This window comes from Cucurbita moschata, unplaced genomic scaffold, assembly GCF_002738365.1.
Source record: "Cucurbita moschata cultivar Rifu unplaced genomic scaffold, Cmos_1.0 Cmo_Scf00009, whole genome shotgun sequence".
Lineage (NCBI taxonomy): Eukaryota > Viridiplantae > Streptophyta > Magnoliopsida > Cucurbitales > Cucurbitaceae > Cucurbita > Cucurbita moschata.
The window spans coordinates 1,342,033-1,359,596 of record NW_019268525.1 but is presented as its reverse complement, the minus strand read 5'-3'; the positions used below and the strand labels follow the sequence as shown (position 1 = coordinate 1,359,596).

The 17,564-nt window shown below is 33.0% G+C and overlaps 3 protein-coding genes across 5 annotated transcripts in view; 1 reads left to right on the top strand and 2 right to left on the bottom strand.

The window, feature by feature from the left end:
- The window catches only part of LOC111447286 (ethylene-responsive transcription factor RAP2-7-like), a 3,547-nt gene extending 2,616 nt beyond the window's left edge, over positions 1 to 931 (bottom strand). The window contains exon 1 of one of the 3 annotated variants that reach the window (XM_023086348.1): positions 59 to 931. In XM_023086348.1, the coding sequence (XP_022942116.1) occupies positions 59 to 522 (464 nt within the window). In that variant the 5' untranslated portion in view covers positions 523 to 931. The remainder of the gene's footprint in view (positions 1 to 58) is intronic. The other 2 variants (XM_023086347.1, XM_023086346.1) reach the window with 2 other exon arrangements.
- Positions 932 to 10,794: 9,863 nt separating this feature from the next.
- On the bottom strand, positions 10,795 to 15,623 carry LOC111447811 (zinc finger CCCH domain-containing protein 11-like). Its single transcript, XM_023087158.1, has 8 exons — positions 15,238 to 15,623; positions 15,015 to 15,099; positions 14,771 to 14,911; positions 14,575 to 14,663; positions 13,586 to 13,774; positions 13,273 to 13,403; positions 13,093 to 13,195; positions 10,795 to 11,189 (listed from the first exon to the last, which is right to left on the bottom strand). Exons 1-8 carry the CDS (start codon positions 15,400 to 15,402, stop codon positions 11,007 to 11,009), a joined length of 1,086 nt encoding a protein of 361 aa, XP_022942926.1. The 5' UTR covers positions 15,403 to 15,623; the 3' UTR covers positions 10,795 to 11,006.
- Positions 15,624 to 15,975: 352 nt separating this feature from the next.
- On the top strand, positions 15,976 to 17,023 carry LOC111448014 (50S ribosomal protein L10, chloroplastic). The gene has a single exon (XM_023087451.1). It carries the CDS (start codon positions 16,081 to 16,083, stop codon positions 16,783 to 16,785), a length of 705 nt encoding a protein of 234 aa, XP_022943219.1. The 5' UTR covers positions 15,976 to 16,080; the 3' UTR covers positions 16,786 to 17,023.
- The last annotated feature ends 541 nt before the right edge of the window (positions 17,024 to 17,564 follow it).

The window sequence follows — 17,564 nt, the reverse complement described above, 5'->3', positions numbered from 1 at the left end:
CGAATAAAAAAAAAAAAAAAAAAAAAAAAAAGACCAAGATTTGAGAATTTTTTATTACCAAATATGAGATTCCCATCTTCCTGTGCGCCGGTAAAAAGTAACTCCCCGGTACTGGGAACTCCGGGACCGCGGCCCACGGCGGCTCTTCCTCACCTGCTGCTGTTTCTGCTGCACAATTTTCAGCTCTGCAGTTCCTCCACCGACGCCTTCGCCGCCGAAATCACCAGTCGACGACAGGTTCAACCAATGGGACTTCGGAACCGGAGACCCAGTTTCTCCCCACCCTCCAGCCACTGGAAAGAGCGCCTGAGTCACTAATTCCCGCGACGCACCACCCCCACCACCGCCGGAATTTTCCCTTTTCAGAATATTGAAGATTAAAACAGAGGAATCTTCATCTCTACTGTTGCAGACCTCATCGGCATTCACGACAGAAGAATTCGACGTCTCAGAATCTTCCATTACAGTCCGATTCGTCGAAGTTTCATCGCAGTTGATAATCAAATCGTTAAGATTCAACATCGTCTCTGTAATTCCTCTGGATCGATCTTAAAAAAACAGAGCAAAACAGAGAAAAACAGAGCAAAACAGATCGAACTGGAAAAAATAAGAACAAAAAACAGTATTTTTATCGAGATTAACACAAACCCACAACTTTTTGAACACAAAAAACAAAACCCAGTGAAGAAAATCTCTAGAAAAGAGATTAAAAAGGAGATTTTTTTCTTTTTCTTTTCTGAATTTGTGGGCTGTTCTTGTTCAAGCTTCTTCTATGGCTATGGCTGAGTTGATCAGAGAGAACAGAAAAGGAAGTAGCTGAGAGAAACAGGTCCCGATAAAGTAAGAGCAAATCTTTAAACTCTGAAATCTAAACCAATTTTAGGAATAGTTTGAAACCCATTTCAACCTTTTGGGCATTAAATTTAAAGAATATGTTCAAATTAATAATAAATACCTAAAAAATACACTATTTTTTTTATATTATTAATTGTAATGAATCCAAACACGGCACCGTTCTCAGATCTATACGTTCCATAGCTTTGATTTTTTTTTTAATTTGTTTTAACTTTGTATAAAAATTATTTTAGTATTTAATTTTTTTTCAATAAGATTAAAGTAATGTCACAAATCACTAGAGCTTATACGAAAATATTTAAAAAAAATTAGAAAGAAAAATAGAATATCTCAATTTTCCATTTTTATTTTAAAAAAAAACAGTAAATTTTCCTAATCAGGCAACTTCCGACGTTTCCTACCTCGGTCCCCTCACCCTCACCCGCACCTAGCCGCAATTACTCCACAACTTCATTGGTCGGTGACCAATCCAGCTGACAGACATCTACCCCAACAAGAATTATAATCACTCAATTTAATTACTCCATTATATTTTCCACGTATTTTTCCATACGTCTACGTGGCCAGTTTTCATTAGCTCAAGCCACTACTCCAGGACCGCGATCTCTCATAGGCTGATCTTAAATCCTCCGCCAACACCGTTGACAGCGCCAAAAACGAGTTTTTCTTCGACATGGCCCACCGTCTTACGTGGCACGTTTGATTGGTCCTGGCGGTTGAATATTCAACTCCACCAACGGATCCAACGGCTCAGATTCCTCGCGTCTAAACAGCTGCAATATATGGCTTCCCACTAAGCGGCGGTTTTTCTAGTAACCTCCAACTAATTAATTTTTTATTATTATATCTCTATTATCCACCCTCGTTAATAATATTCAGTAATAATTTTAATATTTAATAACAACAGATAATTAGCCTTTAAATTAATTAAATAAATACTTAATTCTATATTTTATTTTAAAATTACTCACAATCCCGATACAACAACTAGCCTTTAAATATATTAAAAATAAATTAAGAAAAAAAAAGATATGTTTAAATATTACGATATGCTTCCAGAAATTTTAATATTTAATTTGAACAATAACTTAATAAAGTCAACATTAATGTATAACTTGTACCACTTATCATTTATCTTAATATGAGATTTTTTTCTAATAATGTTTATATTTAAAATTAACTATTCTACGTGTCTGTGTGAATCATTGTTAGCCAACCAACTGTAAGTAGGCGGTTTATGAGTTAGATCAAACCGAGTCGATGCATTTTAAATGATAAATTATTGACATAAATGGTTCAATTTTGATAATGGAAAATTTCCCATTATGAGTCCAATCAAATCCAATTCCACTATACCTCAAACCAACCATTAATGGAAATTTCCTAAAAGACGACAAGCATGACGTGGGCCTTCACTACCTTCTTCAAGATTGGTCTTTCTTTTCTTGTCTTTTTTTTTTTTTTTTAATTATAAATAATAGAGAGAGAGAGAGAGCATGATGGCCGTTGATTTGAGAATGGAGGGCTGTGATTTGAGGGTTTGCATTTTGATTGTGATAAGAGAGGGTGGGATTGGATGTGCATAGATCCTTGTGGTTGGCTGACACAAATTTCAAATCAATGTGGGTTTTGTTTCTCAAAAGAAAAAGAAAAAGGAAAATGAACGGTCAAGATTGCATCACATTCTCCAGCTTTTTATTCAATGATTGATTGTTTTTTTTTTTTCTTCTTTGTTTTCTTGCTTTGTGCATTTTTGGGTGTCAGTGACCACTGATTCGACATCCTGTCTCCATTAAGGTTTCTCTCTCTTCCCTTCTCTCTCCTTAATACCCCATATTATTAACAAAATAATAAATTAAATTATAAATTTCTTAACGTTCAATTTTATATCTAATATTCACGATAACAATTTATATAAAAAAAATATTTTATAAAGAATATTAATTTTTTTAGTTCGATCTTAAATACAAAATGGACTAAATTTTGAAGGTTGAAGAGTTAAAGCAGTGATTTAACTTCTTATAGGAGACCAAACCTTGGATTAAACGTGTTTTTAAAAAAAATTATAAAATGATGAAATTTTTACGAGCTTTGTCACCTAAACCAATAAGGGAAGTCACATCTTTCCTATCACAGACACTTAAAACAGTGCGTTCATATAAGTTTTCTTTATCGTCGAGTAATGGACGTCCTTTTTTAAATAAAAAAGAGTATAAATATCATAATTGAATAAGTTGGAGTCGGTTGTACGTATTAGACTCACTGTTTTCATATCTTTGATTCTCCTAACAATTCAATTCAATTCAACCTAAATCGAAAATGTAGAGTTAGATTGGGTTGGGATGTCACTCTCACGACTTACTCGAGTCGGTCGGAGAGTGAATCTAGACCACTCAAAAATGTCAAATTTGCCATAAAAATCCTCATAAAGAACAATAATATCGTCATTGACTCGAGGACAAAATTGGAATAGTGAACAAATAATATTATTAAGAAAGATATACATGAAAGTATTTAATATTTTTTTTGGGTGCATATGTTGTCCCTTTCATAGTAAATTAAGAAAGCTTCTTGAAACCTCTTATGTTTGGCCCACAGATTTAGATATACATTTAAGGGATAAGACAAGATGCATATCCAAACAACACCCAACCAATGCATATCCTTTGCTCTCAACCAATCACCTCCCTTCATTTTTTTAATTTAATTCTTAAACTAACATTCTCGTCCAAATATAAACAGCTTACTAGATAACCGACGTGTCTTCAAATATAAAAATTAACGTAGTAACACAACACCACGTAGCTCACGTCGAAAAAAGTGGGTGCAGACCAGTCATGTCTTAGCCTTTAAATTTCAAATTCTAATTAAAATGTCGGGTGACGAAAATAAATGAACTTGAAAGTTTAAGAACGAATTCGAGATAAGTAGTCTCGACAATGAGGGTAAAACGGTAATTTCACCTTCCAAATTAAACTCGAAGCATTAAAAGATGCTTGCCTTTTGGAGGGAGAGAAGAGACATGAGTCACGCAACATAATCCGGCACGTGACTTTCTCACCTTTAGAGGAAGATAAAAATAATTCTCTGCATTCACTCACACGTTAATTCGTTTTACCCTCCTTTCGTACGCCCAGAATCGACGGATCCTAAGCTATATGATGAAAATCAACGATCGTAAAACCCGCTACGTGCACGTGCCGGTTTCACAGGACGGACTATTGGGACCCACCCAGTAAAATTAGGAGGTTTTCTGACATTTTTAGTAGAGAGAGAGAGAGAGATAAAACCTCCGAGACGCCGCTGTGATTTGGGAAAGCGACAAAACTATTAATAATAGTTAGTTAAAAGCGAATAAATAATTGAAAAAATAATAATTACCTTTAATTAAAAGTAAATATTTTTTACTAATATAATTCAATTTTCTAAAATAAAGAAAAAAAAAACAAAATATATATTTTTATAAACATAAAATATTTAATAAATAAATACGTATATAATAATGCGCAAATTTTTGAATATGTAGTTTAAAAATATTCATGGATTTTTGGGTATTAATGAATTTATTTAAAGTTATAGGTACTATTAAAAGTTTAAGGGTAATTTTGAAATAAAATATTAACTATATTCTCGTCCAAAACTAATGACAAGTGTATTTGTTTAATTTTTAAGAGTTATTAAAAAATTAAAAAATTTATTAATATTTTTTTCGATAAACTACTAAATTTATAGATATTTTTATTAATCGAGCGTTATTTATACTCTAATTCATGTCTATATCAACAGGTTAGGTAAATAATTATAAAGTCAATGATCTAAAATAAAAATTAAAAAAAATCTAAAAAGGGATTTAAAAATTAAATAAAAATAAAAATTGAAAGTTGATTTACTAAAATAAGTTATAAAAAAAATTAAATATATAAACAATATAATTTAAATTACATTAATAAACGTTTAAATGAAGATTTGAATCTCATTCCATTATGTTGATTGTGAAGCCTTCCAACTCATAGCCGCAATACAAGACTGCAATTTCCATAATTTAATTTTAAACATAAAAACAATAAAATTAAATAACTATTAAAAAAAGTATTGGTTTGATGGGAAGTAATAATAAATAAATAATATATATATATAAAAATCAGCTGGACTTAGCCAATGAGAGCTAGCCGCGTGGCAAGTCACTACCCAAAGAACGAGAAACACGATAAGGTGGGGAAAACTGTTGAAAGAGAACAAGATTCCACGCGCACTGAGGCGCGTTGAGTCAAGTCGCGTGATCTACACGAGCGCCTATAAGTGACAATTAGCGTCACTGCTTATATCATTTTGATTCTCATACTATTTTTTAAAACCATTTTTTTTATAGAAGTAATAAAAACTAATTTTAATATTTTAATTTTTGGTCGGAAATCTATGGATAAAAATTTATTCTAATTTTTTTGGCCCGAAATCTATGAATTATCGAATATAATTTAACATAATTTTTTAACTTACCCTAACGACAAATAAAATGATGCATAACACTTGGTTTAATATATGATTATAATGTCTTAAACCATTAAATTAACATAAATGTAGAGTCCAATATGAAACAAATAAATAAATAAATAAATATATATATATATAATTATGTAATAAAATTTGACTTTTAAATTTTTATAATTGAAAATTCGAGTGGTCCATGAATAAAACACAAATCGAATAAATTGGCCATCAAAGAAGCATAGGATTCCCTTGTATTTGGTATCCACCATGCATTTGATTCCTCTCCATGTTCTTTCATAACCTAAATTATTTATTTATTTATTTTATTATTTTTCATCGACGTAAAATATAACTATTAATAAAGATTAGCTTGACTTATGTATTTATGTTATTAAAAAATTCTATTAAAAATTAAGATATTTAAATCAGCTTATTATATAAGTTCACTTCATGACAAATATTTAAAATTACTTAAAATTAAACATTTTAATAATATCAAATTGAAAGGGTTTTTTTTTTGGGAAATAATGTATTTATTACAAAGTCAAAATCAATTTAGATTTGAACTCTTTTAAAAAATTAATAAATAAATAATTTACGTTTTTCTAAGCAAGTACGGTATTATTTATTTCTTAAATGCCGTACTTATCTCTCCTGGTTTGAATTAGTACGGAATTAATTTAATGGAGTTGAAAAAAAAATTAGGATTTTTGTTTTTTTTATTATTTTTAAAAAATTATATTAGTCAAATTAAACAAAAATATAATAAAATTACTGTTTTTTTTCTAAGTTATCCAAATTTATTATAATAGAAATTTTATTTTAAAGAAATGGTAGCTATTTTTAAAAAAAGTACGAGCAATAGCTTTCGAGTATGCACGTTAAATATAGTGGGACGGGTTATTGAATGTATTTTGAGTGCATACTTTTTACAATCTTTATGAGAAAAAAGACTTGGAATTTTTACTTTATTTTAGAGTGGGGTTGTCACGAATAGGTAGGCCAAGTGGATAAGAAAGTTTAAGGAATTCTTTGTCGACAGATGTTTAGGACATGTTAGGCATTTAATTCCGAGTCGATAACCTAGAATTTTAAGCTAGTTGAATGTAGACTTTTGAATTTACGAGAAAAGGGTTTTTATTATATAATAAATAAAAGTCAATTGATTTGATTAATTAATAAAAATGAAATAAAAAATATCAATCAATTTTATTATTATTTAAAAGAGGAAGAAACATGAAGTACACAAAAATAAGTTTAGTAGTACAAGTTTGTATTGAGAACCAGTAGAACTGGAGAAAGTCTATATAATTTTAAAATATATTGTTAGACCCGTGATTTGAGCAACCCGAATATGGTTCATAACTCAATCATTTATTTTTGAATTGGATTCACAACTCCATGAACCGTCTCTAACATTGTTTATAAACGTCAAATAGTCTTAATATTCATAATAATTTTAAAAATAGGGTAGGGTTGGATTGTAACTTTATTATCGGGTTAGCCGGGTTAACCCTAAACAAAAAAAAAATTTCAAGTCGTGAACCGCCATGATATTTTCAATTTCAATAAATTCAACTCGACCAAAATTGAAAAAAAATCTAACCCAACCCAACCCAACCCAATCTTTATGGTTTGAGTTTGATAGTCTGGGTGGATCGAGTTCGCGAGTCACATGAGCACCTATTGTTAATGAATGTTAAAATTGGGCTTCATTGTAGGTTAAACATATGCTTTTTTTTTTTTTTTTTTCCTTAAACTTTCATATTAGTTTGTGTTATTCTCGTGCCTAAACTAACCTAACAATCGAATGTATAATGATTATCTATACGTGATAGGTCTCAATCACAAAAAGTCGTTGTATCTCCAATAATTCACCTAAATATGTCGATACGCACTTTAAAAGCACGAAGAGTTCAAATCAAAAGTCCACTCTCAATTGATGCATGTACGAGTTAAAATGACCAATAAGAAGTAAAAAATGGTCGAAAAATGGAAAGAACTTGAGAGTCCAAACAAAAAAAAATCCTCCAACCATCCAATTATTTTGATTGTGTTTTTTGTGTGGACCAATTGTAAGACAACCAATTATGTAACATTTGGAGGAAATTATATAAAGTTTGTCGATTCCTTTGTTTGTCTGTATGGTTCAACAACTAAAATATCCCACCTTTCTTTTTAAAATATAAATTCTCTTCGTTAATTCCTTTGAATCTTCGTTAAATTGCTAGTATTCGACTCGATTTTCTTTAGTTAGCTACTCGACTCATATAATCAGCCAATACAAAGGACCGCCTCGTTGGTATGTGATTGCTAATTGTCGTATAATCAATCCATTAATGACTTCTAATGGTAGAGATGATTCAGGTAGTTAGTTCAAATCATCTTGTCACAATTGCACTCTTGGTGGCAGCGGACTTGTGATTGTGCGACACTCACTTTCCAATGACAAGTGAGCTAAGCCAATTCGTTCTTACATTGCCTACGGCCAAGCAACATATGCTCGAGTCTCTGGCATCCATTTAAGAATAAGGTTTTAGAAAACAAGAGCAGAGAGAGATTTTGAAAGAGATGTTATATATGCAAGCAAGAGAGTAACAACAACGCTCACAGTATATAACTATTTATAGGGAGAAGTTGACAAATTAGTTAATCCATGCCGAAGAAATTATAAAATTAAAAAAAAAAACAATTTTTTTGGGTTAATTTTACCGAAATATTTCCGTAAACATAATTAAATTAAATTAATTAAAAATTTAGTGGTAAATTAATTGAAAAAGGAGGATCTTATGAAAATAATAGTTTTAATTTTCTTTTAATTAAAGGATCTTTGCAATTAAAATATTTCAAACTGATCGGAAATCAATGTCGAATTACAACCAACAAATCAAAACTCGCCACGTGGAGACTTGTCATTGGATAATGTTTATTATTAATTGCGAATTTGGTAACGCGATTGAATGCGTGAATCACGCGCGCGCGTCATATAGATGCAATTATCGTCACTGCTTAAATCACTGCACCTTTAATTACTAATAATTAAGTGCTAATAATAAATTAAACAAATCCCAATATTTTTAAAAAGTAAGTATATCATGCATACTACTTGCCATGTTATTTTATTTTTCAAAGCTATATTTATAATTTTCTATTTTAATTTTAAATCTCTATATAAAATATTATATTTTTATTTCTTAAAATTTCAATTATTTACAAAAAAAAGAAAAAGTAAATAAGCCATATTAAAAAAAAAAGGAATTAAATATTAGGATTTATTTATTTATTTTTATATAAAATTAGTTTTCTAGGATAGATATTTTTATTGCCCAGTTGAGATATTTGACAAATAAGTGGTTGAAATTGATTTAAAAAAAAATACATAATTAAAAATTAAAATAAAATTACTAATAGAAAATAACAATACATTTATTTATTCATTGACATCTGGATGAATACGACTTTACTGAAAAAACAAAATAAAATAATTTATAAAAATCCACAGCATTCTTCCCATAATGCCCTTTATTTTATTTTATTTTTTCCCATATAAGACTTAGTTTTAAGGTATATTTTTCTCAAATAAATGATTTAAAAGTCAATTTACACCATCCTCGTTGATTTTGTATTGATTAATATAATTTTAATTATTTACATTTCAACTAAAAAAGGAAGTTTCTAAAAGTAAGGAATGATTGGGTATTTTTTCCCCTAAAATATTTAAATAATAAAAATTGTATTAATAAATTGACATATGATTATCTTAAAGTCAAAAGACATGTTTTAAGGTACGGCAAGATTTGAAATTAAGTACCGTACTTAGTTTTACCTATTTATCCTTTGACTAATTTATTTAATATAATTAAATATTTAAATTTATGTAATTTTGTCTAGAAGATAATTTTAATAGAATTAGTTTGATTTGGTTAAATTCACATTTAATAGAAATAAAAGAGAATTCTCTATCCCAATTAGGAAGGGTTATGCCGAATTACGACCTTGATGAACACATTTACTTTAAACATTAAAAAAAAAAAATGAACCTTTTCGTGCCATAGGCGCTTAGGCTCGACTTCTCCCTCCTCTCTAATATGCGTAATAAGACTGAACTTGCTGTATCTGATTTAGGCATATCGTCCACCTACCTCCCACTCTCTATTGTGCCGGTTGTTAACTCTTTTTTACCTTCCCTTCTTATTCTCGGTTTGAAAAGAGGTCACTCTTTTTTTGTTGAAGTACCCATTATATCAATTTTTATGAAGAATGAAATAGCGGATTATTTTGTTAAAATTGTTGGAGGGCACTGAAATATTACATTCCGACTTAAAACAAAAGAATTTTCAAAATTCTACAATGATGAATGAGTGGAAAAACTATTTAAAGAGTCATTATCACTCTGATTTATATCCGATTAGATGGACGAAATTATTCCCAGAAAAAATGGCTAAGTCTGCTTTAAACACATAAATCCAATCTACTAACATGAAACCACGTGGAATTAAAAATAAATTATTATTTTTATTTACTTAATATATAAAAACAAAATATCATAAAATATATTAAATAAAATGAAAAAAAGAGGCATCAATTCGAGGCAGGTGGGGTACAAGACAATTTTCAATAATTGGACATAACTCCAAAAAAAAAAAAAAAAAAAAGAAAAAAAAAAACACAGACAACTTGATTAAGAATTTTTTTTTAAAATTAAAAAAAAGAACAAAAATTAAGAAAAAAAAGGGTTTTGTGGCGAAAAAAGTACGAGGTTTTCAACTCTCCCTTAATCCGATGACGTGGCCTCTTCCTCTCCTTTCATGTCTATAATTATCAATTTTATCCTTTCTCCTCCACTATATTACCAAAATGCCATCCCGTTTCGTTTTCACCTTCCGTTGGTCTCGTCCATGCCGTACACGTGTACGGCTGTCTGAATGATGAACCATTGGACCATCCTGCCTCGTCGTATTATATTCCCATAAGGACCCACCAATCATTCTAGCGTGTACGAAAACACGTGTTATTAATTTTAAATAATAAGAAAAGGTGATAATAATAACAATAATATTTGAGATTTTTTAGCACCAAACGAGATAAATTATTGATAAATAAAGAACAAAAAAAATAAAATGTGGATTTAAAATCTATTGGGAGTTAGAATTTTGAATAAATAATAATAAAATTGAGAGTTTAATTATTTTATTGTGGCTGTGTTTTATATTATGAGCTGTTTTTGTATATAAATGACGAATAAATGGGTATTTTTAGCCCAATGAGAATCAAGTGAGCCTAAACATGAGCCCGTAATCCCGAGCACGATAACCATGGTTTTATCGAACTATATTAAAACGTGACTTGTACACTTCACAGTAATTCTTTTGTAATTGGTTAGTCTTGCAAACATCATGAGATTAAATTTTTACGATAACGAAATGGTGAAAGAACGAGCACAATTATAAGTAGAGTCGAAATTATTGCAAACCAGTAATAGCTTGTTTACACTGAGGCTAAAGGGGCAAACAGAAGAACAGGGAGTCAAAATTTGAATATGTTATATGGCAACCATTGGAGTCATTCCACTTCTAAATAAGAGAACATAAACTCAAATCCATTATGTTCTTCAATTCTTTACCAAATTACAAACACATACTCCGCAGTAATGAACAAATGTCTCAAGAGGGCTCAATACCTGGCTCCCGGATCTGAATTGACGTTCTAGACAAACTTGCTTCGAGCTCGTTTAGCTCGTCAAGATCTAGTTCGTCGTCGTCGTCGTCATCATCCAAGAGAACATCCTCAGAATCATCCACAGCACTTGTTGAGGTAGTGGGTCTACCCGTTGAATTATCCTCGGCCTGAAATTGCACGTGGTAAAAAAAAGGATACAAGAATATTTGAAGCTTAATGCCCCAAAAGTAGAATGCCTAGACTTCATAACTATTCTTAAATGATAAAACTTTTAATCTTAAGTCCATAATTGAATGCTGCTTTTGCCCAACCGCTAATTGGGAATGCTCCTACCAGATCTATCCACCATTAAATGGAAGGCCAAGGGGGGACTTGTTTGGTGCTAACAATAGCCTTGAGTGCAGGCTTCGTTTTCCAACGGTTTGCCCTCTCAAATGATTTTCACAGTGATTGAGATGCAAAAGACACGAAAAGTCTTGAGAAGGAACGTCTACAAAGCTTTGATTGGTATATCGAAGCTTCAAGTGTTGCTTTATGGACAGAGTTCCTTTCTCTAACTGCTATCTATCTAGGACCAATTTTGTAATCAATGAAGATCCAAGGTGGGGCAAGGGTGTCCGCATAATTGTCTTCTCATCGAAGAAATCCTACTGTCTCATAAGTTTTAGGTATCAGATCTTGGGAAGAATGGCAGAGAAGCTACAAAGATCAATGAAGGCATTCTTTTGAAAGAAGCTATATCAATCATGCACACCTTCGAACTCGAAAGCTTTACAAATTCACCATCTCTCACATCTTCACGATTCTGTCGAAGGTTGATAAGATTGATGGACGATTAAGAGATTTCATTAGAATGGGAGGATAGAGTAGATTGTCATACTTCCAATTAACAAGTACAATCATTGATAGCGCACTTGGATTGGAAGATGGAGGTTGGAGGTTGAGAATTGAGATCTCCTATTCAAGGCCTAGTGCTTGTTATGGCCAAGAGAAATCATGGTGACTACTTCCTAGGATTTAAAATCCTATAAATTTTCTAGGCAATGCAGTTGTTCCGTAAGATTAGTCGAAGTGCACATAATTGACCCAATACACTTGCAGATATTAGAAAAATATTTCAGGAGGAACCTCATCCATAGAAAGGTGGAGATGATCCAGCCTCACCGACAGATTGATTTTTGTGTGTTAGAATAGCCGTAATTAGATAAACCAAGGACTTTCACTAGTAAGATTTTGTTTGACTGCCTTGCCAAGCAGTTGGAGGTTATTACAAGATCATTCTCCAATGAACTATGGAACTTCAAAGCTCCTAAGAAGGTGAAAGTCTTTGTTTTATCAGCAATTTGTAGAAAGTTAAATACTCGGTGGACCATTGCTAGGAGAACAACCACTGTTCAAATCATTTCCCAAGCTGGTGAGCTCTTTGCAACAAATATAATGAAAACCAAACACACCACTTGTGCTACTCCCCTTCTTCTGATAGATTATGGATATTCTACAATTTTTGTAACTTCAAATGGTGGGATCCGGCGAATTCTACTGATATAGTCTGTTCAATTAACCAAGTTGAAGCCTTTATATGAATGGGCTTACACAGCTATATGATGGTGTCTATCTTTGGGGGAGAAAAGAGAATTATTCAATCCGTATGGGTTAGAGTTAGGATTTTAACTAGTTTTAAGCCTCAAAGTAGTGAAACCTCAAAAAGGTTTTCTTGTAATTTCACTATTTAATATTAAACAACTAGAGAGCCGTTCAGTCATCCCTCTTGTCTCTTAGTGGACTAGAATTACTTGTACTCCTTTTCTTATTCCTTTTTGGATCAATAACATTCTTGTTGAACCAGAGAGTGAGGAGGGGAAGACACTACAGAAAGAAAAGAAAAATAGAGGGCATAAAGGGATAGAAAACTCATTAACTAGACAGCATGGAAGGAAATTTGACTGGCAAGGTAATGATGTAAACTAAGGACACGGCCATGAACAAACTGTTCGGCATAACTCATGAACCAGAATCGCAAATGACTGAAGCAACAAGCAATCTGTGTACGAATTTCACACATAGAATTACCTTTTGTTCGTCGTCAGCTTCAGGTTCTTCTCGCTGATATTTTTCATACGCCTCAGCGTCATCCACAAACAAGCTTGCATTTGCAAGAAACAACTCCCGACCACTGAAGAACAAAATGGAACTTATATGACTATTAATTACCTTTACAAGTAAAATTAACTATATGAGTAATGTAGAAACCTCATGCGATCATTCTTAGCTCTCTCTGCTTGTTGTGCAGCCAAACCAGCATCTCTTTCATCCATCTTTTTCTTCTTCCATTGAAAGAAAAGCTCCGGAGTAATGGGAGTAGTGGTTTTAACTTTTGCACGCTGGAATAAGCAAATAAACATAGTAAAAGGAGAAGGTAAGAAGATGGGAATTGAGGCTAAAGCCGGTAAATTTTTTCAAGCATTTTAATTTTTTTTTAAAGCATTTTCTTTATTTGGTTTAAACACCAAAAGGAAAATCAAAACCATAAGGACCATAAACAATGAATTTGAATCATCCTCACCTCATTCTCAATCTCTTCCTCTATGGCAATCTTTTGACTCTCCTCTTCGAGCAGTTCCTTCATTTGTGACTTTAAAATATATCCTGGAGGAAGAGCATGTCTATAGTGGCAATCTTTTCCACCATTAGGACACACCCAGAACCAGCCATACTGCTTCTTTTCTACTGCCTCCAGAAAATACTTGCAGACCTGTATATTATTCATTTCAAACAGATAGTTAAAATAGGATAATAAACATTATATCAACTTTGGACCAACTATAGCAAGAAATATTCAGTTTTCCAGAAGATCGCATGCCAATCCAAGATAATCGACATAAATCAGTTACTGAAGAGTGGAACATGATCTATGTGTTGAAAACAGAAGTTCATAAATAATAATTCTAAAATTAAGAATTACCAATTATGAGTCTTTTTCTATTGACCAGCAAGCTTGACTTCTACAGTAAGAAGCACATCAAGGACAGTTCTTCCCGGACCAATCCTTAAACCTTCAAATTATAAGTTGATGAAAAATCCCAGTGCATGCATACATTAAACAGGCACACACCCAATTCTTAAATCCCCTTAACTTCTAATTCATGGGAGATTAGATGCCCGAAAATATAGCCACAAGGAAATGTATTAGGTTCTAGCTAATACATAAACACGGCTCAATGCAATGCCTTGAAGAAGCGAGGTGTAAGCACGAAAATAAAATGTGAAGGCAATGAATATAGCCAAATACTCAAGTGAACTTCAAAGTTTTTTAAGAATACAACAAGTTCATATTTCTTCTAGTCAATTCACAAGGGGTAAAAACTTCAATGCATTCTCATGACGGCATAAGCCTTTTCAACAAACGGTGTGATACTTTTACCACCCAGAAGGGTGTAATAATGTTATGATCTAAAGAAGGGATTGCATATTAGAGTTAAGGTGTCAGAACGAACAAACTTAGATATTTCAATTTAACGTAAGAAAGCTACAAAGGGGACATGAGAAACATACAATCTCTGTTGGTTTATTGAGTTTATACTCGTTCTTCTTTGATTCGACGACCTTCTCCAATGTCTCTTGATCCCAATCCTCCATCGTTTCTAAGGAAAACCATTGGCCGTGAAGAATTTTAATCAAATAGTAATCAAAAGAAGCTATGAAATGAAAACTTGGTGATTTTGAGAAAACAAAAACGTTAGTCACTCACCTTCATCACGCTTATCGCTATAAATATCAATCTTTTCACCCTTCCTCTGGACATTCAAATCATGAGAAAACTTGCATTTAAAACCTTTCGTACATTGCCCCACTTTAAAATACTCACAAACTATGGACTTGGGATCAACACCTAACCAAATTACCAATTATCACATCAGTTCAATGCGAAGGCTTCGAAACAAACAACAAAACCCAACTAAAACCAAAGACGAAATGTAATAAAATGCACATACCAACGGGTACTTTTGGCTGACTAACGGCAATCTTAAACAGGTCATTCAACTCCTTCTCTTTCGCTTTTTCTTCCTCCTTCTTTTTCTGCTCAATACCATAAAAAAATAATAATAATCAGCTTCTTCTCGTTCCCACAAAAAATCAAATTCATCATTAATTCATAACTTTCCCATGATTGACCGAAAGACTAAAGTTCGTCAAAAATGAAGCAGAAACCCGGACCTTGGCAGCTACTTTTGGGTCGACTTTTGGCTGGACAGCTTGCTTGAGATTCTGAACATATTTCTGAACGTTTTTGCTCTTATTCTTGTTCTTCAGACCAAATGTCTTGTCCTCAACGATCTTCTGCTTCTTCGCTAAGTCGGCCTTCGCTTGCTTCGGCGGCATGCTTATTTCGCATTCAAAGTCGATCGGAAGCCAAAAACACAACGAAAATCGAAGATAAATAGATATCGAGAAGCAGAAATTTTGTTTAATTACAGACGACGTTCGGATAATTAGGGTTTGTACGAACAGATTTATCAGAGCCGTTCCTCTACAACCTGGAGAAGAGAGGATGGATGCGGAAGACAGATTTCGCTTTGCTATGATTAAATGACGATCTTGTCCTCAACTCACCGGTGGTTCTTAGCTTTAAATTGGACCGACCGAACAAGGGCCCAACAACTGTGGGCCTTTAGAACTGGACTTTGGGCTTAGTTTCATATTTGGGCCGTTCTTGGTACGAGGCCCAATATAATTTTAAAATTAAAGTGAATTAGAAAATAACTTTTATATAAATTAAATACTTATCAATTCCATAATTATATTTACCCAGTGGAAAAATAATCTAAAACTAAAATAGTAATTTAACGAATATTTAACCCAAAATATAATTTGTTTGGGGGAATATATTAATGTTATTAATTAAAATAATAATAAAAATAAAATAAAAAATAAAAAAAGAGCGCAGGGATCGAATTTCCATATCTCTCCCCGCCATCGTCTTCAAACGGAACCAGTGATAAGATAAGCCCCAAACTGCACACTGTCCTCTCTTCTTCCACAAAACGGTGAAATTCCGCCATGGAAGCCTCTCTTCTAAGCTTTCCCTCATTCAAAACCCCTTCTTCTTCTCAAATTTTAACCCTAAATCGACCCACAAACCCATTATCCTTCTCTCCCCTCCGCCATTCCACCAATCAAGGCCGCCATTATCGCTGTCTCAAGGTCGCCGGCGCTATTTCTCGCACCAAGAAAGAAGAAACTGTCGAAACAGTCAAGGAGCAGCTCGATAAATGCTATCTATTAGCCGGAATCAAGTACAAAGGCTTCACCGTCAAGCAATTTCAAGAACTTCGTCGATCTCTCCCTGAAACCTCGAAACTTATTGTCGCCAAAAACACGCTTGTTCTTAAAGCTATTGAAGGGACTACTTGGGAAGCCCTAAAGCCCTGCATGAAGGGCATGAATGTTTGGCTATTTGTCCACTCCGAGGAAATTCCTGCCGCAATTAAGCCCTACAGGGATTTCCAGAAGGAGAAAAAGCTCGAGGATAATGATTTCACCGGTGCGGTTTTCGAGGGGAAATATTACGGGCCGGATGATTTCAAGACGTTAGAGACAATGCCGTCGAGAGCGGAGGTTTATGCCAAAATGTTGGGTCTGTTGAAGGGTCCGGCATCGAGCTTGGTCGGAACATTACAGGCCCCGGCAAGGGACGTGCTGATGGTTTTAAAGGCCTACGTGCAGAAATTGGAGGAGCAAGGCGGCGGCGGCGGGGGGCAGTAATTTACATATAAGAAGAGTTTCCACTGTTAGCTGTAAGTTATAACGAAACCCCCTTCTGAATTAACCTTGCAGCAGAATGTATGGTTGATTTTATGCTTTCTTTTTTGTTGGTGTTATCAATTCAAGTAATTATGAGGTGAAATAGACACTCTATGAGAATTTAGAATTGGTGTAAAGTTGAAATTCTTTCTAAGCTATTGATTTTCACATGCATATTGGCCAATTTATAAGGTTTACATCGCTCATGTTTGCTTACATGTTTTCAACATTTGCTTGGGAGTGGAGCTATGCTCTTTATGGTTGGTGCTTACAAGTTTGTAACATTGGAAACAGATTTTAAGATTGAGATGTCTGGTTTTATTTAGTCAGCTCTCAATGTTACATTGTAAAACTATGTATTCCAACTTGCCATTACTTCACGACTTAGATAGCATGTAACTTTTCGGGCAGAGAGAATTTGACAACTAGTTGCATCCCACTATAGTACATTTTGAGGTAATTCAAGTTTGGTAGGCATAGATCCCCCGTAGTTGGGGCATTGGTAGACATGATTCTACCGAAATGTCATACACTTAGAAAATATAATAAGGAAACTATACATCATGAAAGGAAAACAATAAAGTAATTCAAGGCAAGGGTTTTGGATGCCATAGACAACACGTCTCGGACAAACATGACCATGGCATTAGGCTGTTAGCTTCTATTGTTTATGTGAGCATAGCTGTGTATTTCAGTTAGTGTGAATCCAGATTTACTTCTAAACTAATGCTTTGGTGTTT

Excerpts from the sequence above, each read along its gene's own strand:
- LOC111447811 (XM_023087158.1), bottom strand. The coding sequence starts at position 15,402 with ATGCCGCCGAAGCAAGCGAAGGCCGACTTAGCGAAGAAGCAGAAGATC. Across the intron at positions 14,912-15,014 it reads TCAGCCAAAAGTACCCGTTG|GTGTTGATCCCAAGTCCATA; the intron begins GTATGTGCATTT and ends TAATTTGGTTAG. Across the intron at positions 13,196-13,272 it reads GCTAAGAATGATCGCATGAG|TGGTCGGGAGTTGTTTCTTG; the intron begins GTTTCTACATTA and ends TTTGTTCTTCAG.
- LOC111448014 (XM_023087451.1), top strand. The coding sequence starts at position 16,081 with ATGGAAGCCTCTCTTCTAAGCTTTCCCTCATTCAAAACCCCTTCTTCT.